Here is a 24627-nt window from a genome sequence, read left to right as displayed (position 1 = left end):
CCTTTGGCGATTCCCTTTCCTTTAGGGGGCGCCACGCGACTTGGGGGTTGGGAGCGCGCCTTGGGGGAGGGAACCGGAGGCGGCTGCTCGGGAGGGCGGGGCCGGGATAGGCTCCGCCCCCAGAGTAGTGGCTGGCGGTAGGAGGGGCGTGGCTCCGCCCCCAAGCCGCCCTCCGCAGCCGCGCGCTGCTCGCGGCCGGTTCCTCTTTACATAACGGCGCGGGGCGGCATGGGCTCGGGCCGTCGTCTCCTCCCAGCCGCCCGCCCGCCTAGACTGTCACGGGCCACGGGGTCCACAGGGGCGACAGCAGCAGTGTCCCGGGGGCGTCCCGGGGCCGCGTCTCTCCGCTGCTGTCAGGCGCTGGCGGCGGAAATGAGGCGCTGGCCGTTTTCCGAGCCGGGGTTTCCTGCCTGAGCGCCGAGAGGCCGTGCGACGCCATGGGCCGGCCGGGCCCCGACCCGCAGCTTGCGCGGTAAGCGCGGCACGCCGAGCGCTTTGGAGGAACCGGGCGACTGCCCGCGTCCCGCTTCTGTTTTCTGGCGTTTCCTCATTCTGTTTCTCTTCCTCAATCCCAGACCGCAGTGATGTGGGCGCGGAGGTCAGTTCTTGCAGCTGGGGCCTCCAGAGAGGGGCCTGGCGGGGCGCCGCGGGAGGAACCGAGAGCCGCCCCGGGGACACAGCGTGCTTGGTCCCTGGCGGGGGTGGGGTGGTGTGGACACGTGTGTCACTGACCTGACAGGCGGAGCAAAAACGGCCTTGGTGATCTACAGGGGTGGCATACGGATGCCTCAAGGCGAAAGCAGTCAGAGGTCGTGGCGAGGCAGGCCCATGACATGACAGGGCCCACCGGGGAAGTTGCAAGCGTTTTACATGCTTAGGACACTTTCTGAGCCTTCTCTGGGAGGGGCCTCCGTCTGGGCCGACGGGTGAATACATTCTGGAACTTGTGCAGTCCCTGTGAGCCACGGGGGCGGCCAGCTGGGAAAGGGCTGGCCCGAAGCAGCAGCAGCAGCTGTGGTCTGGGGCCCTCAAGGGCTGGGCAGTGGCAGAGGAAGAAACAGAGGGTCCTAGAAAGCAGAACTTCTTCCTCCTCTGCTTTGTAAGCTACAGCCTGTTTCCCCGTTAAGTGAGTAATAAGAGATTTGCGGTGCAGTTTTAATGAGGACTTGGTGTGTGGAAGGCACCTGCGCCTGGCTTGGCAGGAGATCTCAATTACAGACTGTTTCACACTGCCCTGTTTTATGGACCCCTCTATGGGACCTTCCTTAGCTCTCCTGAGCACTGGCTGCTCTGGTGTTTCCGAAATCTTTGGGCAGGGAACTCTGAAGGACCTGGGCAGAGTCAGATGACAGCCCCTTTCTGGTCAGGTTTCTTCAGTTGAACCTACTTGTGATGACCACCAGAGCACAGAATGGCTGGAGTCATGACAAGGGTGTTATCTGTTTTGTTGAGGTCATTTCTGCTCCTGTTCCTTCCTGACTCTGTGGCACCCAAGTCTGTTACCCAGTGCCTGATCTTTCCTGTTCAAGAGACAACCTTCTTAGACAAGTGAGGTGCATTGAGCAGCTGGACTGTGCAGTCAGCTTGTGTATCTCAGGGTCTCTCATCCAGCTGGGCCATTCCCAGGTTTCTTCCTCCTCTGGGCTGGAGCTGGAGGTACTTTGGTACCCTTTCTGGCTTCCAGGGTGCTGCCTCTCTAGCATGAGTGATTGATAGAGAACTCTGGTGACCTCACAGGGAACTAACTGCCTCCAACCTGGACTTAAAAACTTTACAGGGCAGGCCTTTGGGGTCTAGCCTACCTCTTAGTCTAGTTGGCTTCTGAATCTCCCATTGCTGTGACTCTTTGGGTGGTCACTTAACCTCTCTGAGGCAATGAAGTCATCAGGAGTGGGAAGGGTTTTAACTGCTGTGGAGTCTGGCACACACAGAGATGGAGCAGATGGTATTGTTGGAATGAGAGGCCTTTCTTTGGAGCAGCACACATGAAGAGACTCAGGCCTTAAACAAGGTACCTGACATCCCTTGAGGCCTGCCCACTGTGGACCAAGTCGCTGCCCCCCTAGGGTGATTGTGTGCCATGTAGGAGCCTTTCAAGGGGAAGGCATTTGAACTAGGTTGGCTGTAGTCATGCTGGCTCTGAGGTATTGGGCTTGTGTTTTACCATCTCTGAGCTCTGAAGTGGGGGTGCTGAAGGATAGAGTTGTTCTGAAATCGGCATGAGGTTAGTGCTCAATACGTTCAAGCTACTGCTATTAATCCGGGATAGGGTGGCTGGCACTTAATTGCCAGGCTTCCTGGGAAAATGGTCCCTAGGGCCCCTGGTGTTGAGCATCTCTGGTTGGGCGGGGCAGGGCAGGAAGCAGCTTCCATCTGGAGTGTCTGGAGGGGTTGTTCGCTCCTGCCAGGCCTGTTTCCAGCCACCACCCTCCCCAAGGAAACTGAGGCTGGCAGGCTGCCTAGAGGAAATGACTCAGTGGGGGTCACTGGCTGAGTCATGCCTAATTGGACCCAGGAGTCTGCACCCCAGCTCCCAACTTCCGGGGGCTTGAGGTCCCTCAGGGACTGGGTAGGTCTCAGGCCTGGCTGCATGTCCTTGGCCACTGTTCAGCACCACCTGCTTGAGCCCCACGATTTAGACAACCAGTGTCCCTTGGTCAGTATTTTCGGGTCCCACTGACCACCACTAGGCTGTCTAGCCCAGTGTCCCTCTTCTCACTGGGACAAGAAACAGGTCCCTAAGGGACCTGATGGCCTGCCTGCCCCACCCTGGCCAGCCGGAAACCCAGCAGCTGAGCAGATGGCTGAAAGATTTTTTCCTCCCACACAACCCTGTCAAGGGTCAGCAGGGGGGCCAGTTCTCGGTCTTCCTTGTGAGCCAGTTCTGGAGTCCCTTGGGGCTTGTCCGGATGTGCCCCCCAGCCGCTGTGGGGGTGCAGCTTGGTCCCCAGGGAAGCCTCGAGGAAGGAAGTGTGTGCCCTGCTTGTGGGGCTGACTCACGGCAGCTGATTGGGGGTGGGGCTAGACTTTGGGGTGAGGGCTCAGTGTGGCCTCTTGATGTAGGAGGTAGACCTACCTTTCAGACCCCCCACTGGTGGCATCTCCATAGAGTCCTAAGGACTCATCTGGGTGGGAAGGGGTACACAAGGGCCAGAGGTCAGTGCATTCTCCTTAAAGCCCTAGACAGTTCAGGGGAGGCTCTCTCTGATAGCAGGGTACATCTTTTGCCACCACCTCTGCCACTGCCCGCTCTGAGGTTGGTGAAGGAAACCCTGTCTGGTAAAGAGAGGTACACTTCTTTTGGGGGGGGCTAGTCCCTTGCTCTCCCCACCTCTTGGAGCCTACTTGGGGTAGTGGCTGTCTGGAGTGTCAAGTTGCCAGGGGCGGGGTGCAAATGGGAGTTAGGGTATGTGCACTGGGTCTTTTCAGCTCTGCAGCATAGAGTCAGTTTGGAGGCCTCCTTGGAGGAGGCCACCTTTAGAGGGTGGTATGGGGCTTCCTGTCCCAGCATCTAGGGGTGAGGCAGTCACAACTCTTGGGTACATACACACTGAGCAGCTCTCCCTGGCCTGGCAGGTGGAGTGCTCCAGGTGTCCTCTGCACCCATGAAATGGGAGTGGTAGCCAAGCTGAGAGGCTGCTGAGCCATCTTATCAGTCATGGGCTGGGTGGTCCCAGAGTCTTGTCCAGCAACCTTCCATCTCGCTGACTGGACAGGCCCTCTGTATCCTTGGGGTGTCTGTTCCTGAGTAGGAGCACCAGCCTGGCTGCAGCTCCTAGGGATCAGCACTTCCTGGCTGGGCTGCCTGTGGCTGTCTGGGATCAATGAGGGTGTTGAGATGCCACCTTGCTGACTGCAGGGAGCTAGCTGCCCTCTTGTTCACCATGGAAACTGGGGATGGAGGAACTATCTCCCTAGGACACAGCTCTTCTCGTCACTGTGGCTGAGTCCAGGTATCTTGTCTGTGGAGAAGGGTAGGAGAGGAGAGCCATACTTACAGAGCCCATCATCCTGAGGCTGAGCTCTGCTCCTTCCTTCTCCCAGCTTCTCCATCCTGACCCAGGGTTGTCACAGTTGAGCAGCTGTGTTTCATCTCTTCGCACATGGAAAGTGTTCAGTTAGTCACTGGAGGGGATCATCTTCCTGCTGCCTTGCCCCCCTGCCATCCAGCCTGGAGTCACCTTGGCCTGGGACAGCCTGTGTCCCACAGTCATGCTACCCATGCTGCCTGACCCAGAACTGGGTTCCTCCTGAGGCTTGGGCTTTGCAAGTGGGTGGCCTGACTCACCTCCACTGCTCTTCTCAGTGTCAGGGACAAGCAACAGTTATTTTCTCCACCCTGTGCCCACCTACCACAGTTTTATTTTAAGAGCACCACTGGCAGGTACCTGTTAACACCTGCCTTCCTGTCCTGCTGCCTCTGGGTAGGGTGGGGTGGAGGTAGCCCCAAGGGCTGTGGGAGTAGAGCCCCAGGGGGTGCTCTTTTCCCCCTAGGGGTGTTCTCAGTGTCCCATGTTGTAGCTGGGGTGGATAGGATGTGACCTGAGACTGGAGTACCAGCTTGCCTTGCCCAATTGCAGAGGCACTTGGGGCATTTGAGTGGGCCATGGGCATGGCAGGAACACCTCAGCCTAGTAGAGATGAATGGTACACAGTATTCCTGGCTCCAGCCTGTGCTTGTGAGCAGGCCGGAGGGGTCTATCCCCTCTAGATGATTGTGGGACCTGGAGCAAGCCCACCTCCAGTGCCTTAACCTGGGCCTAAGGACAGGACACCCAGCTAATGAAGATTCAGGGAGCCTAGAGTAGAAGCCATACATTTTAATGCAAGTGGATATACTTTCTTTGTACACTGTGACTATTTCTAAACAGTTGGTAGGTTTGGGTAGTGATATAGATATGAATAATTTGCATTGGTATGGATTTTGCTTTATTAATACAAATTTAAGGTTATTTTTGTTATATGTATATGTATTTCTGATCTTGATTAAGGTATTGTATTGTGTAGTTCATTTAAAAAAAATCTAATGTATAATTAGGAAATATAGGTTGTTAATGGATAATCATGAATAATAGTCAAGCTTGTAGTCATGTTAGATATTCTAGATATATAGAGATATATTTCAGTTAGATAGGCATTCTTCATATCTTTGAAAGACTACAGAATATGGCATTTAAAATATTTTAATAACTTAGGGTTTTTCATGACAATGAGACATGTCTGCTCCTGGTAGCACCAATCTATTTCAAGAGGAAGATGGGCATCGAAGAGGCTCCTTATGGAGTTGGTTAGCTATTTGGGCAAGAAACTGCTCTTGCCTGGACTGTTGCATAAACTGGACACAAAGAACCCACACAGAGAGGACTGCTGAACTTGCCTAAAGGTGAGATGATCCTTCGGGGTTCCTGCTTCATAAAAGAGTCTGCGAGACATTCTATAGGACACAAAAAAAGTGACTAAACTGTTTTTAAAATTTCCTGCTTCATGGAAATGTCTGCTGGATACTATGAGCCTGAAGGCCGAAGATGGATGCCCCAACTGTATAGACAAACTTTGGGTGACTGTCCAGGCAGTGAGATGTCGCTGTCATTTCTAGAGTTTTGGAAATTACTTACTTCTTGTTTACTTAGGTAATATTATATCCTTCTGGAGTCTTTGATGGAGTTGAAGAATAGTTATAGTTTTCCTTTGTTATGATAAAAGATAAAGTAGATATAAATTTTGTAACTGTGATTCTTGCTTGATAACTGTTTTTGTTATATGTAATTTTACTATGGTAAAGTGAAAGCCTGCCTTTTTGTTTAAACAGAAAAGGGGAAATGGTGTAGGAGGTCCTTCTGTATTTGTGTTTCTTTCATTGGTTATTAAAGAAACTGCCTTGGCCTAGTTGATAGGGAAGAACTCAGGTAGGCGGGGAAGACAGAACAGAATGCTGGGAAGAACAGAGTCAGGCAGACGCCATGGTTCTGCCTGAGACAGACGCTGGTTAGACTCATGCGGGTAAGCCACAGTCAAGTGGTGATACACGTTAATGGAGATGGGTTAAACTGTATGTGAGAGTCAGCCAATAAGAGGCTAGAAATAATAGGCCAGGCAGTAATTTAATTAATACAATTTCTGTGTGGTTATTTTGGGGGCTAAGCTAGCCGGGTGGCAGGACACAGCCAGCCTGCTCCTCCTCCTACAGGGTAGTGGCAGGGCTGCTGGTCACTTTCCACTTGAGCAGAGCTGAAATAGTCCTTTACATTTCCACTCCATGGGATGAGGGAAGCACGTTAGTTCTTGAGGCGTATTTGGGCTCTTTGGAGTTTCCTCTGTGAGTGCTGTACTGGTCATCCTGTGGTTTCAATCCTGCACCCTAGGGATTCTGTGATGCCTAGACTTTATCTTTGACCACCAAAGTGGTCAGATCAGTGTTTAAAGGTGTTGGGTGCATAGCCCAGTGTCACCTTTGTGAGGGGGCATTGGAGTGAGCGTACAGCTGGACCTGGCTAGCAAGAAGTGTGGAAGGTTCCGCCAGGGTTTGGCTCTGTAGTTGTCCTTCTAGATCCTAATATACACAGAGTGAATAGGCACAAGTTCCAGATGAAGGGGCAGGTATGGACAGAGTCTTGGGTACCCGGAAGGTAGGTTAGGCAATATAATGGTTAGTGGGTGATGCTGGTCACTAGGCATCTGTGTACCTGTGTTTATCCTTAGACTGGGGTGTAGCTCAGTTGGTAGTGCCACTTTACATAGCATGTGGGAAGCCTGGGTTCCATCCCTAGGACCACAGGAACTTAGTATATTCTTGTAAACCCAGTTCTCAGAAGGTAGAGGCAGGAGAAGGCCAGCCTGAGCTACATGAGGCCATAAAGAAAGAATTCTTTATTCATGGCAGGCCTGCAGGAGGATGATATACACAAATCCAGTTTGGGCTGCATACTAGGATTTAAGTTTTTGTATGTTTCATCAAACTCCTGCTGTGGTAGGAAGTGGAGGAAAGCAGGTGTGCCCTGATCCCAGGGCCATAGTCTGGATGGCCACTGACAAATCCCCATTGCTGAAGACAGATTCAGGACTTGGTACTACTCCTCTTGTGGTGTTATGAAAACAGACAGGCCTAGGGAATTGATGCAAGACTGCAGCCCAGTGGCCCTTGGAGTCTGCGGATGGGGCCAGAGCTATGATGTGTACACTCAGCTTGTGGGTCATCCAGGCTATGAAGGCTGCGACTGCCTCTCCTGTGTCAAGGCCTGGTGTGCGGGGTGGGGGGGGGAGGGAATAGCACTGATCAAGGCTCGGATCCCCCAGGCAACAGGTGCTCCCTATGAGGAGGTAGGCAGAGTGAGATGGGCTTGGTCAGATGTGGTCTATTTCTTTATTCCTCCTGGCCTTTACTGCTTACTATGTGCAAAGCACCTACTGTGTGCTAAGAACCTTATGGCATGGTGTGCAGAGTATACCCCAGTGAGTGCACAGGCCTCTGCACTGGAGCTGAAGTGTTCTGTTAGGTGCTGGAATTGGCTGGCCACCCTTGCTTGTCTGTTCTGGGTCTTGCAGTACACAGGCCACAGCGGTAGGGACAGTAGAAAGAGCCCCATTTCTGGGCCTAGCTGTTCCCTCTAGTCCTGGCAAACATTATTTATTTATCTATTTTGGTTTTTTGAGACTTTTTTTCTGTTTGTTTGTTTTTTCTGTTTTTTTTTTCTTTCTTTCTTTCTTTTTTTTTTTTTTTGAGACAGGGTTTCTCAGTGAAACAGTTCAGTCCTGGCTGTTCTGGAACTCACTCTGTAGACCAGGCTGGCATTGAACGCACAGAGATCCAACTGCCTCTGCCTCCCAAATGCTGAGATTAAAGGCGTGTACCACCACTGCCCAGCTGGCAAACATTTTTAAAAATGATTTACTAATTTTATTTTATACACATTGGTGTTTTGCCTGCATTTATGTCTGTATGTGGGTGTCACATCACTTTGAGCTGATTACAGACAGTTGTGAGCTGCCACGTAGGTGCTGGGAATTGAAGCCAGGTCCTCTGGAAGAGTAGTCAGTGCTCTTTCTGCTAGGCCATCTCTCCAGCTTTCTAACAAACATTTAATGAGCTTGAAATTGGGGTTCAGAGTGATGCAGTCTGGTGTCAGTGGCCACAGCCAGTGCCTGGTCCTCTTTGCATTGAGCTCTGGGGAAACAGGTTGGTTTGTTGTTTGGAGACAGGTCTAATGAAACCCAGGATGGCCTGGAGTTCACTGTTCAGCCAAGGATAATCTTGAACTCTTTTTGTTGTTGTTGTTGTTGTTGTTGTTGTGCTTTTTTTGTTTTGTTTTTTTGAGACAGGGATTCTCTGTAGCTTTGGAGCCTGTTCTTGAACTAGCTTTGTAGACCAGGCTGGTCTCACAGAGATCCGCCTTCCTCTGCCTCCCGAGTGCTGGGATTAAAGACATGTGCCACCACCGCTGGGCTGATCTTGAACTCTTGATCTTCCCTGGCTGGGATTACAGGCACATGCCACCACACCAGCTAAGGTTTAAATATCTTGTCTGTTCCCTGGTGTATTCTGGGGGCTGACTGCAGTGCCAGGTACACAGTAGGCCCTCAGTATAATAATGTGGAATGACTGAGGGGTGATGAATGATGGAGGTGGGTCTTGTAAACAGTTCCTTGCAGCTCGCCTATGACAGACAAGCTGGGTGTTCACTCAGGCTGTGCTTCAGGGATGCGCCTGTGCCTGGCTCCTCCATGCTAATCTTGTTCAGGCACCAAGGACAGTACAGTGGTGATCCACTTGGACATCTTGTCTTGCACCTGTGTCTGTCTGAATCCCGCATCAGGCCTAGAGAAGCCTACATTGCTGAGTCTGGCCAGTACAGGCTGCATTTCATCTTTAGTGTGGCCATCACCACGCTTGCTGCAGCATTTAAATGAGGACAGCAGCCAACCACACTGAACTTTCCAGATTCTAGGCCATTCTTAACTTAGTCTTTGTAATACTCTGAGGATGACTTCCCCTTTGACCGGGGAAGCCGAGGTGGAGAATAACTTGAGGTCACTCAGGATCAGATATAACTAGTAAAAGATGGGACTGGATTTTATTTATTTTTTATTTTTTTTTATTATTATTATTTTTTTTTTTTTTTGGTTTTTTCGAGACAGGGTTTCTCTGCAGCTTTTTAGAGCCTGTCCTGGAACTAGCTCTTGTAGACCAGGCTGGTCTCGAACTCACAGAGATCCGTCTGCCTCTGCCTCCCGAGTGCTGGGATTAAAGGCGTGCGCCACCACCGCCCGGCGGGACTGGATTTTAGATGCAAGATTGAATCCATGTTCATGCTTTCTAGAGATGGGTAGTAATTAGCTAACACGGTTACTTCATCTGGACTCCAAACCTGCCCCCACAGTCTGCTATTTCAGGATAGACCCGCTGGCTAGCCTTTCTTGACCACCATTAAATGTGTTACTGTGCCTGTAAAAACTAGCTGGAGAGAGACATGTGAGCCTTGATTTGTGTACTGCGTAAATAGGGTCATGTGGGGTGGACTGTTAGGTTTGATTTTGGGGTGACCTTGGGGCTATAGGACAGGCCCAGTGCCCTAGCCTACCCCCAGCTTTGCCTGTTTAGTCAGGGTTGCCAGCAACAGCAGGGAGCTGTGGTCAGGGCTTTACTTTGAAAACCTTTAGCTGTGGGAAGGGGTCTGAAATTACTCTTGTCAAATTGCCCCCTAAAAAAGTTGTATTGCTTCACAGAACCCACCAGAGGTAATGAAGTGCCTGGGTTTTAGTTTTTAGCAGCCCTGGGTGTCACTGGTCAGTTTTTACTTTGGGTGTGCTGTAGTAGCTTGTTTTCTGGTGGGCAGTTCCACTCCCCATGATCAACCAAGGCTTAAAAATACTAAATGGAAAATTCCGGAAAACCCCACGCCAAGCTCTGCGTGGTGCTGAGCTCTTGGAGCCCCTCTGGAGGAGGCAGCTCTTCCCTAGTGAATCTCGCCTAACCTACTGTCTCCACTTTGTATGCACCGCCCGCCTGCCCGCCTTCTGGTTTGCCGGTTTCCACGTGCGGGGTTCCCTGGGTGGCCACGGGGGCGGGACGTTCCCTGGCTCACTGCCCTCTGTCCTGTTTTGCAGCTCGGCCGTTCCGCCTCGCTCTCCGCCATGAACGGGCCCACCGTGCAGCCGCCCCGCACGTCCTCGGCACCCGCGTCGCCCGCGTCCCCGCGCGGCTGGAGCGACTTCTGCGAGCGGCACGCAGCGGCGGCGGCGCGGGAGCTGGCCCGCCAGTACTGGCTGTTCGCGCGCGCGCATCCACAGCCGCTGCGCGCCGACCTGGTGTCGCTGCAGTTCGCCGAGATTTTCCAGCGCCACTTCTGCCGCGAGGTACGCGAGGGCCTCGCGGGTCCACCGGGCCGCGACTACCGCGCCACTGCCCCGCATCACCGCGCCGCGCTGCCCAAGGCACGCAGCTCCGAGGATCTGGGCCCGCGACCCTCCTGCGCCCTGCAGCACCTGCGCCGCGGCCTGCGCCAGCTATTCCGCCGTCGCTCTGCTGGGGAGCTGCCAGGGCCTGCCAACGACACCAATGATACCGATAACGACAACTATGCCACCAGCAGGCCAGGACCATCCCGCAAGCTGCTACCCTGGAACCTACGGGAGCCAGCAGCGGAGGCGCTCAAGGAGGCGGCGCTGCGTTACAGCCTGGCGGATGAGGCGGCCATGGACAGCGGTGCACGCTGGCAGCGGGGTCGCCTGGTGCTGCGGGCCCCGGGTCCAGGCCATGGCTGCCTGTTGCAGCTCTTCGACCCGCCCAAGGTGAGCGCCCTGCACTGTATGCCCATAGTTTGGCAGGCCTCTGTGACCCCGACTTATCCAGGGCAGTGAGTCAGCGACCATGGAGAGTTAAAGGCCGCCTTGGGCTCTGTTCACTCTGTCGATGAGTTAGAGCAGACACTGACATAGGAGCTTTTAGGAAGTCCTTTTAGGCTGAACGGTACTCCTGCTGTGTCCACCTGTTGTCTCTTTTCTGAGAAGTTTGTTCTGTCTTGGCTGGTGGCCTCGGCTTTACTCTTACTCTGCCGGCAGGCAGGCAAGGCCCAGGGTAGCCATCTCTTCTGCGTGGGTGAGACCTGGCTGTCTGCCTTGATTTCCTCTCTGTTCTGTGATCCCATTCAGCATGACAGCCTGGCTGTAGGGTGACAGTGATATGAGCCCAACCCCGAGGCATTGATGGTCATGTGGTGCAGACCAGTGGTCACTGGACAGATACTTATTAGCACCTACTGTATGCTAGGCACACATTAGGGACTGGGAAGCTGCCCTTCTAATGGGAGCTGTGGAAGGAGTGAGCAGGTCCCTAGTGAGCATACACTTGGCATTGTGGCACAGGAAAGGCAGTCGAGTCTGCTAGGGTGTTGAAGGACCTTGAAAGACAGTCTTCCCTACCAATGACTGTCTGTGGTGCTGCTCTGAAGCTCTGAGTTCCATGTGTGCCTCCTAGTGACCAGAAGGACCTGCATTTCCCCACCCTCTGCCTTCTCTCTCCAGTGCGGAGTCTGGTTTTGTTTTTGAGATAGGGTCTTATCTGAAATAGCTATGTAGAGGATGATCTTGAAGTATGAGCCTCTTGTCAAATCCTGTCTCCTGGATGCTGGGATTATAGGCATGCCCACCAGGTCTATTCTGTGTGGTGCTAGGGACTGAACCTGGGCGTTGTGCGTGGTCAGCAGCAGGACTCTACTCATTAAGCTACGGTCTCAGCCCCTATGTATTTACTTATTTTTTAAGATTCACTCTTTTGAGTCCATTGGGGTTTGCCTATATGTATGAGGACGTCAGATCCCCTGGAACTGTAGTTACAGACAGTTGTAAACGGCTATGTGGGTGCTGGGAATTGAATCCTGGTCCTTTAGAAGAGCAACCAGAGGTGCTGAGCCACCTCTCCAGTCCCCTATAGTGTTAAACTTTTGTGTTCTTTTCAGTGCAAGCACTAGCCCATAACTGGTTTAGCGATCACCTGTTGTTGAGTGGTTTGGTGGTTTCTACCTCAGTGCCTTCCCCGCCCCCTATCCCGTCCCACCCCCGTGGAGAAAAGGTCTTGCTGAGATCCTCTTGCATCAGCCTCCCAAGTGCTGGGACTACAAATATATGCTCCTATGCTTAACTTTTTTTTTGGATTTTTCTGAATAATGTCGTAGTGACATTTGGATATAAGTTTCTGCAGGGCATGTGTTTTTGTTTCTGTTGGTTGTATTCCTGGAAATATTGCTGCCAACACCATGGCTTTTTCCAAGTGGCTGTGCCAGTTGGTGTCTCTAGTGGTGGTAACTGAGGGACTCCTGCCTTTACAGCCTCACTTACTCTTGAACCTGGTCAGTTCCAATGGATATGTCCTGGTGTCTCAGGACCATTAGTGTCTCATGCTTACTGTGATTTATTCTTTTGTGAAGAGCCTGTTTCTTTCTTTCTTTAAAATTTTGTCCTTTGTGTGTCTGCATCTGTATGTTTGGGTATGCATGTGTGCATGTATGCATGCATGTGGAGGGCAGAGAATGACCTTGGGTGTCTTTGTTCTCCACCTTATTTTTAAAGACAAGATGTTTGGACCTGGAGCTCATCAATTCTGCTAGCCCACCTGGCCAGGGAGCCCCAGGGATCTGTCTGTCTCTTCCCTGTGCTGGGCTGTGCCCAGCTATTTCCAGGATTGTTGGGAGTTCTTGTGTTTGTGGGTCATGCTTTTTCAGCTGAGCCATTCCCTTTCTTAGGACTTCCCAGGCTTCAGTGTGGAATGGCACTCTTCTGCTGCAGATGGCAGTCACAGAGTGAGGACTGCCTCTTTACCAACACACGTTCTCACCTTTCATGTTGATTCAGTCACTGTAATTTAGCCTGTGCAGGGATGGGAGTGTCGAGGTCAGAGAATAACTGGCAGGAGTCAGTTCTCCCCTTCCACCACCTGGGTCTCAGGGAATGGCTTAGTGGCAAGCACCTTCCTTTACTTGCTGAGTCATTTTGACAGATTATTATTACTATTATTATTACTATTATTATTACTATTATTATTATTATTATTATTTTGGTTTTTCGAGACAGGGTTTCCCTGTAGTTTCTAGAGCCTGTCCTGGAACTAGCTCTTGTAGACCAGGCTGGCCTCAAACTCAGAGATCCGCCTGCCTCTGCCTCCCAAGTGTTGGGATTAAGACAGATTATTTTTTTGAGACACCATCTCCCTATGTAGCTGAGGTTGGCTTTCAACTCTTCAATCTCCTGCCAAGCGTCCTAAGTGCTGGAATTACAGGTGTGTAACACCACACTGTTGTTTTTTGTTTTTTTGTTTTTTTGAGACAGGGTTTCTCTGTGGCTTTGGAGCCTGTCCTGGAACTAGCTCTTGTAGACCAGGCTGGCCTCGAACTCACAGAGAACCGCCTACCTCTGCCTCCCGAGTGCTGGGATTAAAGGTGTGCGCCACCACCGCCCGGCTACCACCACACTGTTTAAGAAGCTCCTCATTTCATTGCTTTCTGTATTCTGCTGAAGAAATCTTGACCCACCCCAGGCTTTGTGGGCACTTTGTCTTTATTCCTGGAACTTTGCTGGAGGTCTTCACAATATGGCCATGGGCATCTGGGCTGAGTTTGTATATGGGACTGAGGCGGGCTACCACACTCTGCCAGTGGATATGCGGCTGTGTGCTGGGGAGACTCTTTCCTGTTTGTCCAAGGCCACATGATGCTGAAGCGCCCATCTGTAGGAATGTGTTTCTGGAAGTCTTCTGTCCTGCTGGCTAATATTCTGGCTTATGCCAACACCACTGTTTAATTTGCCAAAGTTTCCTTGCCTTTTCCCCCTCACCCTAGACAGGGCCTCACTCGGTGGCCTGGGTAGATCTGGAAATCATCATATAGCACAGGCTGGCCTTCAAATGAAGGCAGTTTTCCTTCTCTAGCCCCCTAAGTGACTCTTGTGAATCTGGAGGGAAACCTGCTGACTGGCAGCAGGGGACAGCTGGCTAAAGGCCCCAAGGTGGAAGGTGTGGAGCATATTTAAAGGAAGAGTTGGGAAAGCTGCCAGGTTGGGTGCCTGTGCTCCTAACAAGCACATGGTGAGTGAACACTTCTTATTCATAAGGAAGCCTGGAAGGAGAAAAAGCCTAGGTCTACTGTAATCTCTGTCGATGGGAAGTGAAGGTATTAGATCAAGGTCAGTCTTAGTTACATATCAAAATGGGATTAGCCTGGGACTCAACAGCAGACAGAAACCTAAGGCTGGGCGTGATGGACATCCCCTCCCAAATTATCCCAGTACTCTGGAAGCTGGGGCAGGAGGATTGCCTGTCCAAGTTAAGCCTAGGATACAAAGTAAGCCCATCTAAAAAAATAGAATCAGGCCGGGCGGTGGTGTTGCACGCCTTTAATCCCAGCACTCGGGAGGCAGAAGCAGGCGGATCTCTGTGAGTTCGAGACCAGCCTGGTCTACAAGAGCTAGTTCCAGGACAGGCTCCAAAGCCACAGAGAAACCCTGTCTCGAAAAACCAAAAAAAAAAAAATAGAATCAGACATCTTGAGACTGTGACATAGGAGGGTCCCTGTAGCTGGTCTTACCTGTGTGGTCTAGTATAGACCAGAGGACATCACTGGCTGAGTGGCCTCTGTGCAGTCTTAGGGCAGTGGCCGGGGATGATGTGTGGGTGTGGTAGACAGTCATATTTCAACAGTGCCCCAGCTGGAGGTGCCATTGCGGTACCATAGGGAGCCCCAGCCTTTGCACCCCGAAGGGGCTGCTGGTCCCTACCGCTTGCCCAGTTGGTAGGGGTGGTTTCCAGGCCCGGTGACTTCCATGGCACCTGTGTTGTCCCTCTTAGCCCCTTAGAGCAACAGGTTAGACCAGGCTCAGTCTCACTTTGAGACTGAAGGTCTAGTGTCACCACTCCCTGTGGCTTCTGTGGTGTCAGGAACAGGAGTGACTTCAGAGTTTGCCCTGGTCGAGCCTGCATGAGCTGTTGCTTAGAGAGGTTTCACAGCTGGTGGTGGAGTGAGGTTGGAGTACTGTAGGAAGGGAACGGGTGTAAGATATCCAATGCCAGGGGTCTCTTAAGTGTGGCTGTGTGGCCCGAAACAGGTGCTTCAGAAGAAGCTAGAGTGGTGATGAGCAGGAGAGCCATGCACTTGCTGGGCACAAGGACAGGAGGCTAAGAGGCCTGAGGAGCCCAGGGCATACAGGGACCTTGCCTCCCTTCCTCCCTGCTGTGTGGGAAAGAGGAAGCAGAAAGAAAGGGCTGGCCACTGCCGGCCTGGCGGTTTCCTCTGGGCTGGGGAGGAGGTGGCTGGGAGGTGGCAGGAAGCTCTATTCTGTACCCACCAGCTCTGCCGGGTTCCAGGCTCTGTGGTCCCACAGCCCCACCCCCACCTCCGCCCAGCCATGGGAAAGGAAGGCACTTGACCCTCGAAAGACAGGCCTGGCTTTGGACCTTTCCAGCTGCTGTCCCTGCTGCAGTGACTTTCCCTGTGACAAGCACTATAGCTGACTCAGCCATGGAGTCCTCCCAAAATCCCTTTGGGGGGCCCATCATGACGTCAACTCTCATAGAAGAAGATTGGTCCAAGTCTAGAGCTGGAGGAGGCAGAAATGGGGTATTGTGTGTGCATATGGCAGGGGACATTAGGGTTGGGATTGTGTTTGAACCCCTAAATGTGCAGATGGCTTCCACTGCCACCACCTTCATGGAAGTTGGCCCTGTTGCTTTGTGGAAAGCCATCAAGGAGTCAGAGCTATGGGCTCAGTGTTGGGGCCATGGCTAAAGGCAGTGTGATGGGCACTGGGGAAAGGGCGCATCTGAGCGCATATTTTGGCTTATGTCTTTGGGGTATAGCTCTGGGCTGACTTTCTGATTCTCAGTTTTCCTGTATGGTAGACAGAGTGCACCATCTTGAGGTGCAGAAAAGACTCCTTGCATGAAAAATTCCAGGCCCCAGAACTGGGCTTCCCAGGTGCCCTCCCCAGTTAGTAACCTAATGGCCGCTACGCTGGAGAAATCCCCAGCCCACTGCTTTGTGAATGGAAAAGGAAGCAAAAGCTCCAGAAGGGCTCCAGCATGGCCTCGTGGGCAGAGGGACTTCTAGTCCTCCTCCTCTCTAAGGCTGGGATGAGTGGACAGAGACCCTCCTGGAAGAGACAGGACCCCTGACCCTGGCACCAACACAGACACAGCAAAACTCTTGCCTCTAGGCAGTTGTCTGGAAGGGGTCACATGGTCTCAGAATGCTACCACCATTTAGGAACTGACAAGGATTGTCCAAAGAGACCAAATCACAGATGGATTCCCCCGTCCCTGACATCTCAGTAAATGGCTTTAATCTGTGTCTCCACCTGGCTTCTCTCCTACTCTCCAGTGTGCCAGGCCCTGAAGCTGGCAGCTGGAGGCTTCCAGTATAGGGGACTTTAGCCCATGTGGTCCAGTGTCCATCACAAAGTGTCAGTATGGCAGGCATGTTCCAGCCCTGCATCACTTGGCACCCAGTTCAGACACCTGCGATGTCTCCCCAGTGCAGTTGATTCTGCACTGAGCATTGCATTATCTGAGTGTCTCCTTGGATGGAGTTACCAGAGAGGGCAGTCTTGGACCCATCTCCTCACCCCAGGGTTCAGGGTCCATTGGAAAATGATCTGGCTACCAAGACATTCACTAGTTCAGAGTGGTGTGGCCATCACTACCCTCTCCTAGAATATTAGCGAAAGGACTCAAGCTGGAGATAGCCTTTGTATATCTGCATTGTATCCCTTAGGTTTCCAAGTTACATCCATAATCTTGTTCCTTTTAATGGCCAAGTAATAAATATTCCCTTGTATGGTTTCCCCACCCCCAAATCATGAGTAAATGGAAATTAGGCTGTTTCTACTTGGGGAGTTTTGGCAAATAATGCTTTGAACATTTGTTCGATGTGTCTAGTAGATTGTTCACGCCACATTTAGCATTCTGATGAGCTGCAAAATTAAAATATAATGTGGCATCACAGACAGGCATCCTCACTGCCTGGTCACCCCACATCTCTATTTTAGCTGCAGCTGTCGGGGCCTGAACCAGACTGGACTTGCTTCTATAGCTAGCTAAGGGTGTCTCCCCCATGCTCAGTGACCATTCCAGTGTTTGCTGTATCCTTTACCCAGCAGCACCAGCACTATGCGCCACCTTGTCACCTCCTCCCCACTTTACACTATGTATCTCAAGCTAGCCTGGAACTTGTAATCATTTTGTCCCAGCTTATGGCTTTTATTATGTGTCTGTGCACATGTATGCTCTGGTGCCTGTAGGGATCAGAAAAAGGTGTTGGAGCCTTTGGTGCTGGAAGTGGTTGTAGGCCATCAGGTAGGTGCCACAAACTGGACTTGGGTACTATAGACGAGCACAAAGTAGTTATTTATTTATTTATTTTTATTTTATGTGTATTGGTGTTTGACCTGTATATATGTCTTTGTGGAGCTGGAGTTACAGTTGTGAGCTGCCTTGTAGATGTTGGGAATTGAACCCAGGTCCTTTGGGAGAGCAGCCATTGTGCTATCTCTAACTTCAATATAAAGTGCTCTTAACTGCAGAGCTGTCTCTTTAAGTCTCCAGCCTGTTTTTTGGTTATCTATTTTTTTTTTCCAAGACAGGGCTTCTCTGTGTAGACCAGGCTGGCCTCCAACACAGAGCCTGCCTCTGCTTTCTAAGTCCTGGGGTTAAAAAGGTGTGCACCATCGTGTCCAGCTGCCTTTCTCTCTTTGCAGAGTTTTATTCCTATCCCATAAAATTTTCCTGCTTAAAGTGAACAATGCATTGTGGGTTTTTTTTTTTTAGCATATTTACACAATTGTACAACTGTCTAATTGCAGAATATCTCACTTGAGAGGACTGGGCCTCTTTAGCAGTCTATTCCCTATAGGCTGTCTGCTCTGTGGATTCTGTTTTCCCTGTTTTTTTGGTCATTTCATTGGAGCTTGGGCCTGATGATGCATGCTGGGCAAGGATCTGTCACTGAGCTACACCCCAAACCTTCCCAGTGTTTTAGGTAGGTCTCAGCAGGCCATGACTTTGTTCCGATGTCCCTGGTTTTTGTGGTGCTGGGAACTGAACTAGGGCTTTGTGCATGTGCATGTGTAGCCAGCCGAGCTACACGCTAAACCTGTATCATGTCTGTGTTGCTGGTTTATGTGTCCTTTATATGTCATGGCTTTGGTCCTGTCACATGTCAGCTCTCTGGCATGAGGTTCTTTAGGTCTCAGGGTTATTACTTCCTGTCCAGCCTTAATTTTTACCCCACAAAGGTTTCTTCTGAGGACTCCAACATCCACCTTGCCTTGACAGGCAGAGTTCTGGGCCTCCCTTATGCTTATGAAGCATGCCTGTGGATTCCCTATGCTGGAAGCAGTTTCCTGAGGGGCTCTTTTTAATAGGGGGATTCTCCCCACCACATACAAATATAGCCTTACATGATATCAAGGTGTGTGTGTGGGGGGGTCACTCTAGAACTTTCTTGCTCCTTGGTCCCACTGGGTCTTTCCCTTCCACCATGCAATACTCATCCCATGACTTAAAAGTTTTGTTGTATTGCTAGCCTGCAAGCCCATCCCTTGGAAGCACTGTGCTGGGCAGCCTGTGTTCCAGTGCTGAGACTGTCCTCTCTAGCCATAGCTGCTCTGGCTATTGTGTGACCATTGCTTTTTGGCCTCTGGGGCCACTCTGGACCATGCTGCCCACCCAGGGACTGCAGAGCTTTTGCAAAGGGGCCTTGAAACCCTGGGGGGAAAAAGGCTAGCAGGGCCATTCTAGGCCTGACTGGCAGGTGCCCTGAATCTGGAATTTGCAGACTTTCTTACTTGACCCTAAGTAGCCTAGAATGGGAATAAAGTCCAAGAAAGAGGACAGAGTCAAGAAGATGAGTGGGTTCAACAGTCTGCTGCTGGACTTGTCAGAGTCCCTCTTTAGACTGACTTCTTGTCTGCTTGGCTCCCAGATGTCTCTGTAATCCGACTGGAATCTGTTTTGGAACAAAGTGAGGTATTTGTGTTTTTGTTTAGAAAAACAAGGCTTCCTATTATCTGGAGGTTAGCCTGTCTCCCTAGTGCAATACCTGATGCAGGCTGGTGTTTTGATAGGACCGTCCCAACACTGGAGTGGGTGCTTCCCATCACACCAGGCTCTAGGATGGCATTGGGGGTAGAAGGCAGTCACGAATGGCAGGACTCAGTTGGCCCAAAGCCTTCTTAGCTCTCTCCTCCTGTCCTCAGGTCACAGGGTGGTAGGAGCCAGGCTCTAAACTGGGTGGCTGCAGTGAGGCTGTGTCCTGTTATGACATTGGGGAGGTTCATTAGGCACTGTTTTGGAGGAAGGCTATTGTCATGGTCCCCCTGGCTCCCCTTTCCCTCAGGCTTCTACCCGTGTAGAAGTTCATGGCTGTTTTCTGAGGATTTCAAGGCAGCCACAGTCTCCTTTCTTGGGTAGGTGTGGCTTCCCTGGGCTATGTGCCTTCAGGGCCCCAAGGGGAAGCAACAGTCTGCTGAAGATACTGTTGGGCAGAAAGATCCTTGCTGTCCCTTTGACACATGTGGCTTTAAGAGTGGCCAGGAATCAGTTCAAGGACCCAAGAGGAGGCTAGTGAGTCAGCCTCTCATTTCCCAGCAGGCTGAAGGGGCAGTGGCTGGAGGCAGGACTCCTGACCTCTGGCAGCCAGGCAACTGCAGTGTGTCATGGCCCACGCAGAGCTGACTGCCATCCTGGAAACATCTCAGGCCTTTTCTCCCTCCATCAGACCTACATTAGCGGTCAGGAATAGTTTGGAAAGGGCAGCTCCCATTGCTTGGGGATGTAGAGTAAGGGGCAGAGCAAAGTAGAAGGCTAAGATTCACTGTGGAAATGCAATCATCAGATTTGACTGAGTTCTTGGCTTGGAAGTAGACGGTATGGAATGTAATAGTTGGTGCCACTCTACTTCCACTGAGAAATCTCAGTGGGCCTGGCCACTCCAGTCTCACCCACAGCTATTCCGAGAGCTCGGTCTGGGGAGAGCTGCTTATTGGGCAGGCTTGACCAGTGAAGCACATTGGTAAGGAAGACTCAAAGGCCTCCAAATGGCTTTTGGCTAGAGACTCACACCACCACTGTCCCCTTGTAGTCCAACCAGATGGGCCAAAGGCTAGTACTTGTGTACCCTGTCCCTGGCCTAGTACAGGCTCAGACACCCCACCCAGCAGGTAACTCACAACAGGCACTGATCCTATTAAAGCTTGCACCGGGAATTGGGAAGAACCCCAAGTCTGGTCAGCAGACAGCAATTGTGGACAGGAGTAGGACTCATGTCTTCCCCATTTGGCCCATTTCCAGCAGCTCCCCATCACTCCTGTAACAGGCAGGTGACCAAGCTGATGGCACTGGGGTGAACTTTGTTTTAAACTGGGGCAGAGAAAGAAGCAGAGTAAAAACCCAGGCTCTGATATTCTTGACCTGGTACTCTCTCCTGTCCTGGGACAAAAGCCATAAAGGGAGGGGAAGAGGCCTGTCAAGTCCTCTGTCCTTCCTTCTTCTCTGGCTCTCCCAGTAGCTTATCTTAGCTTCTGCTGGAAGCTGGTCCTCAGCCATCTCAACGAGTAAGAACAATCTTATCAACAGAGGAAATAAGAACTAGAGGGCAGGCAAGGGAAGGGCTTCCCTCCTAGAAACAACTAACTGGTCTGGGTCCTAAGGTATCCTGGTTCTGAGCTTTGCCCTGGAAACTGGTGTCTGTGCTGCCAGACAAACACATTAAGGTGGCATCTCCCAGGCATGTCGTGCAGCCAATTGCATTGACTCCTGCAACTGACTGTTCTGGGCTAGGCTGAATCTACTGGGCAGTAGGGTAGGGGAGGACAGGAGCTTCCTGATTGGAGAGAGCTAAGCTGCAGAAGGGTGTTCTGTGCCTCCTCCTTCTAGTAGTGAGAGAGAGACTGCAGACAACAACTTGAGAGGCCTAAGGTAGGGGAAAGCCTCCATGGGTTAACCCTGAGTGACCCCTTTGTTTTCTTAGAGCTCAAAGCCCAAGCTCCAAGAGGCCTGCTCCAGGATCCGGGAGGTCCGGCCATGTACACGCCTAGAGATGCCTGACAACCTCTATACCTTTGTGCTGAAGGTGAGTGCTGGGGCTATGTATGGCTCCCTGGGAGATGCTACTCTCTCCCCAGATGCAGAACTGTATGCTGCCTCTCTGCAGGTGCAGGACCAGACAGACATCATCTTCGAGGTGGGAGATGAACAGCAGCTGAACTCATGGCTAGCAGAGCTCAGAACTAGCACAGGCCAAGGGTGAGGCCTGCCCCTGCCCAGCCTAGCTATGATCCTCCCTGCTGGCTCCCTCCTCACCCAGCCTCTTCCCCTACAGGTCAGAGTGCACGAACACAGAGTTACCCCTTTCCTTCGTGGCAGAGCCTGGTCCAGCCAGCTCTCCAAGGGGAAGCACAGACTCCCTGGACCAAGGTATGTGCCAGACCCTTGGCCTCAGTTGTCTTGGATATGTGGCCTCCCCCACACGTTACCACCACCATCTTTCCGCTAGGTGCTTCACCTGGAGCAGTGTTGGACCCAGCCTGCCAGAAAACAGATCACTTCCTGTCCTGCTACCCCTGGTTCCATGGCCCTATCTCCAGGGTGAAGGCTGCACAGCTGGTTCAGCTGCAGGGCCCTGATGCCCATGGTGTGTTCCTGGTGCGGCAGAGTGAGTCCCGGAGAGGGGAGTATGTGCTCACATTCAACTTACAGGGCAGAGCCAAGGTAGGGTGAGGAACTGGTGGGCTGGGATGGGAGGAATGCAGCCTGGGCCGCAGGCTGACCTCCACCTCTTTTCATAGCACCTCCGCCTGGTGCTCACAGAACGTGGACAGTGCCGTGTGCAGCACCTGCACTTTCCCTCGGTGGTGGACATGCTCCGTCACTTCCAACGGTCCCCCATCCCACTTGAGTGTGGAGCAGCTTGTGATGTCCGGCTCTCCGGCTATGTGGTAGTTGTCTCCCAAGCACCAGGTAGGAACCCCAAAGTTTTTGTCAAGGGGTGGTATCACAGAAGTACACAAAGCTTGTCTGGTGCATTTTCTTCACTCATCTCATTTCGAGACTCACCCATATCACCTCTCCAGGTTCCTCCAACACGGTCCTCTTCCCTTTCTCCCTTCCTCACTGGGACTCGGAGCTGGGTCTTTCCCACCTCAACTCTTCTGGCATCCCCCCAAGCCTTGGCGCAGAGGCTCTACCCGGCCGAGTGACACCCCCAGAGCAAATCTTCCACTTGGTGCCTTCTCCTGAGGAACTGGCCAACAGTCTGCGGCACCTGGAACTGGAGCCTGTGAGCAGTGCCCGGGACTCAGACTATGGGATGGACTCCTCTTCACGGAGCCACCTTCGGGCCATTGACAACCAGTACACCCCTCTCTCACAGCTGTGCAGGGACACAAACTTGTGAATGTAACCATCGTCCTCTTCTCCAGAGAGCTACAGGCTGCCAGCTCAGATGTGTTCTCTGCCAGGCTGCCGCAGGCCTTCTGTCAGCCACAGCTAGCCCCTGGCTTTCTCCCACTGTTTACACATGTAGTTCTTGTGCACAGGTGCCACTAGCTGATACCCTAGGCCCAGAGCTGGCAGTGGAAACTGGTAGTCAGAGCTTATGACAGACTTCCTACCAAGTAGGCTCACTGGGAAGCACAAAACACTAACAAAGTCCTGTCTCTTTCCCCATAGCTTCAGTTCCACAGCTGATGGATGCTTCTTAATCCCGCTTCTACTCTTAGCTTTAGACAGAAGCTCTGCCAGAGGGACAGGCTTAAAAGTCAAAAATGATTTTAAACGTTTTACCTCAGATTACTTTTTTTTTTTTTTTAAAGGATTCAGGTTTCCATATGAAATCACAGCTCACTGCCCTGCCCTGCCCTGCCCTACTAGGACCCGTGCTATTGTGAAGTCAGGGGCAGCTAAGCACACCTGCTCCACCCATCCAAGCTAAGCCAGCATGCTAGTGTCCTTGTCTGCTCCTCCTCAGGACGGTTGCCTGCTACAGGGTAGCCACTGTCCTCCTTAATGTAGAGAATGAAGTGTGTCACCCTTTCAGGGAAATCCAGGCAGCTTGCAGAGAGAGGAGGGTGGCAAGGGACATTCTACCCCAGTGCCTTATGCATAAAAAACAGGACTCTGGTTTACAGCAGCTTTACAGAGGATGGGATGAACAGGTGGGGGAGAGACAAGCACAAATGAAAGCCTCCTATCTAGGCCTGTGTTGTGAACCCAAATTATAGCTTTCCCCCGACCTCCCCAACAAGTATCTAATGGCTTATTGAGTATGGCTCCATCCTGAGTCAAACAGGAAGCTGGCACCATGAAGAAATTCCTATAACCGCTCACAGTAAGTGTCTGTCCCAGGTGGCAGCAGGATCACTGGCAGAAGACTATGCTCCTGCACACACAATCTCTTCATCGAGATTTACAGGGCCTAGAGTGGGCTGTTCCTGAGCACAAAGATGCCAGGGAGTGCAGCCTTTAGGCTCACAGCTGTGGCTTTCGGGGATCACACTTAATTCCTGGACATGTTTGTCAGAGGCAAACATGCTGATACCCTTCTCATCTGGTTACCCTCTGTACTGTGCAAGCTTGTGTGGCTCTTAGTGGATGGGGGAAGCAGCCGACTGTGCTTTACCTTGGAACACGCCCCCACTGTGTTCACAGAACAAGGCACATCCCACGTAGGTGCAGATGTGTGTTTTGTCTTTAAAGAACTAGCTTTCCATTTTCCACAAAAAGTATGAACCAAAGATATAAGCAATATTCAGTCACTGGTCCAGACTCCTCTCTCAACTGTATAGAAGGAGGGGGCAGCTGCCTCTGCCCCTCCAACTTCAACCAGGGGCACCCATTTCTGCTGTTAGACACACAGCTCTCAGTAGAGGAGAGGTCGGCCATACACTGTAAACCAGCACCTCAGCCCCACAGCACTGGGACTCACCCACTGTGGACAGCTTCCTTTCAAAAGATATATGTTATGACAAAGTCGTCTCATGGCCAACACCTTTTGTTTCTGCTAGAGTGGGTCCAGTTGGCTGAAGGGGAACAGGTGGCTTAGTGAGGCCCCAGGCCAGATACCTGTGTCATTACCAGGCACTATTCCCACCCCCAGTAGCCCTGACAGACCACCATGGGCACTGTGAGCTGGCCCCATAGAGATATAAGTGTAGCTCAACAGCCCCTACACCATTACTTCTTCTGATTACGACTCCACACTAACAGCCATCAGCACCAAAGAATTAGGTCAGCTAACCTGCCTTGAATTTAGACCAGCAGTCCATATATGGCTTTAACTCTTCTGCCTTTGATCATTTCTGGATCATAGGAAAAAGGAATAGTGATCATTACAATTTTGGGCCAGACAACACTATTTTTACCTAAGTTTCTTAATCTAAAAGAAGGCTTCATTTTTTCCCTGAGGGCTCTTGTTCAAATGTTACCTTAGTACAAACATCGAGTGATAGACTGTCATCCACTGCCTCCTAATGAAGATGCATTGAACAGCCAATGTGTGGCTGGAATAAGCATTGTGATGACAGGAAGACAGGATTTCATCTTCTATCATAGGCAGAAGGTATTTGGCAAATCTTTGTTTTATGTACTGTATG

The 24627-nt window shown here is 51.6% G+C and overlaps 1 protein-coding gene across 2 annotated transcripts; it reads left to right on the top strand.

Moving 5' to 3' along the window:
* The first annotated feature begins 185 nt into the window (after positions 1-185).
* On the top strand, positions 186-22865 carry Sh2b3 (SH2B adaptor protein 3). Of its 2 annotated transcripts, none has more exons than XM_038346541.1 (8): positions 186-472; positions 10102-10785; positions 21006-21107; positions 21189-21280; positions 21357-21451; positions 21531-21745; positions 21823-21994; positions 22108-22865. In XM_038346541.1, exons 2-8 carry the CDS (start codon positions 10129-10131, stop codon positions 22428-22430), a joined length of 1656 nt encoding a protein of 551 aa, XP_038202469.1. In that variant the 5' UTR covers positions 186-472; positions 10102-10128; the 3' UTR covers positions 22431-22865. The 2 variants fall into 2 exon arrangements, with proteins under 2 accessions (XP_038202469.1, XP_038202470.1); XM_038346542.1 differs by lacking the exon at positions 186-472 and adding an exon at positions 501-598.
* Positions 22866-24627: the final 1762 nt, after the last annotated feature.

Source organism: Arvicola amphibius, chromosome 10 (assembly GCF_903992535.2).
Source record: "Arvicola amphibius chromosome 10, mArvAmp1.2, whole genome shotgun sequence".
Lineage (NCBI taxonomy): Eukaryota > Metazoa > Chordata > Mammalia > Rodentia > Cricetidae > Arvicola > Arvicola amphibius.
The sequence above is the reverse complement of the archived record's forward strand: the minus strand, read 5'-3'. Positions and strand labels throughout refer to the sequence as shown.

Bases quoted from the DNA above. Each gene is read 5' to 3' on its own strand.
- Sh2b3 (XM_038346541.1), top strand. From the start codon at position 10,129: ATGAACGGGCCCACCGTGCAGCCGCCCCGCACGTCCTCGGCACCCGCG. The intron at 21,281-21,356 runs GTGAGGCCTGCC...CTTCCCCTACAG, and splicing joins AGAACTAGCACAGGCCAAGG to GTCAGAGTGCACGAACACAG. The intron at 21,452-21,530 runs GTATGTGCCAGA...TCTTTCCGCTAG, and splicing joins CACAGACTCCCTGGACCAAG to GTGCTTCACCTGGAGCAGTG.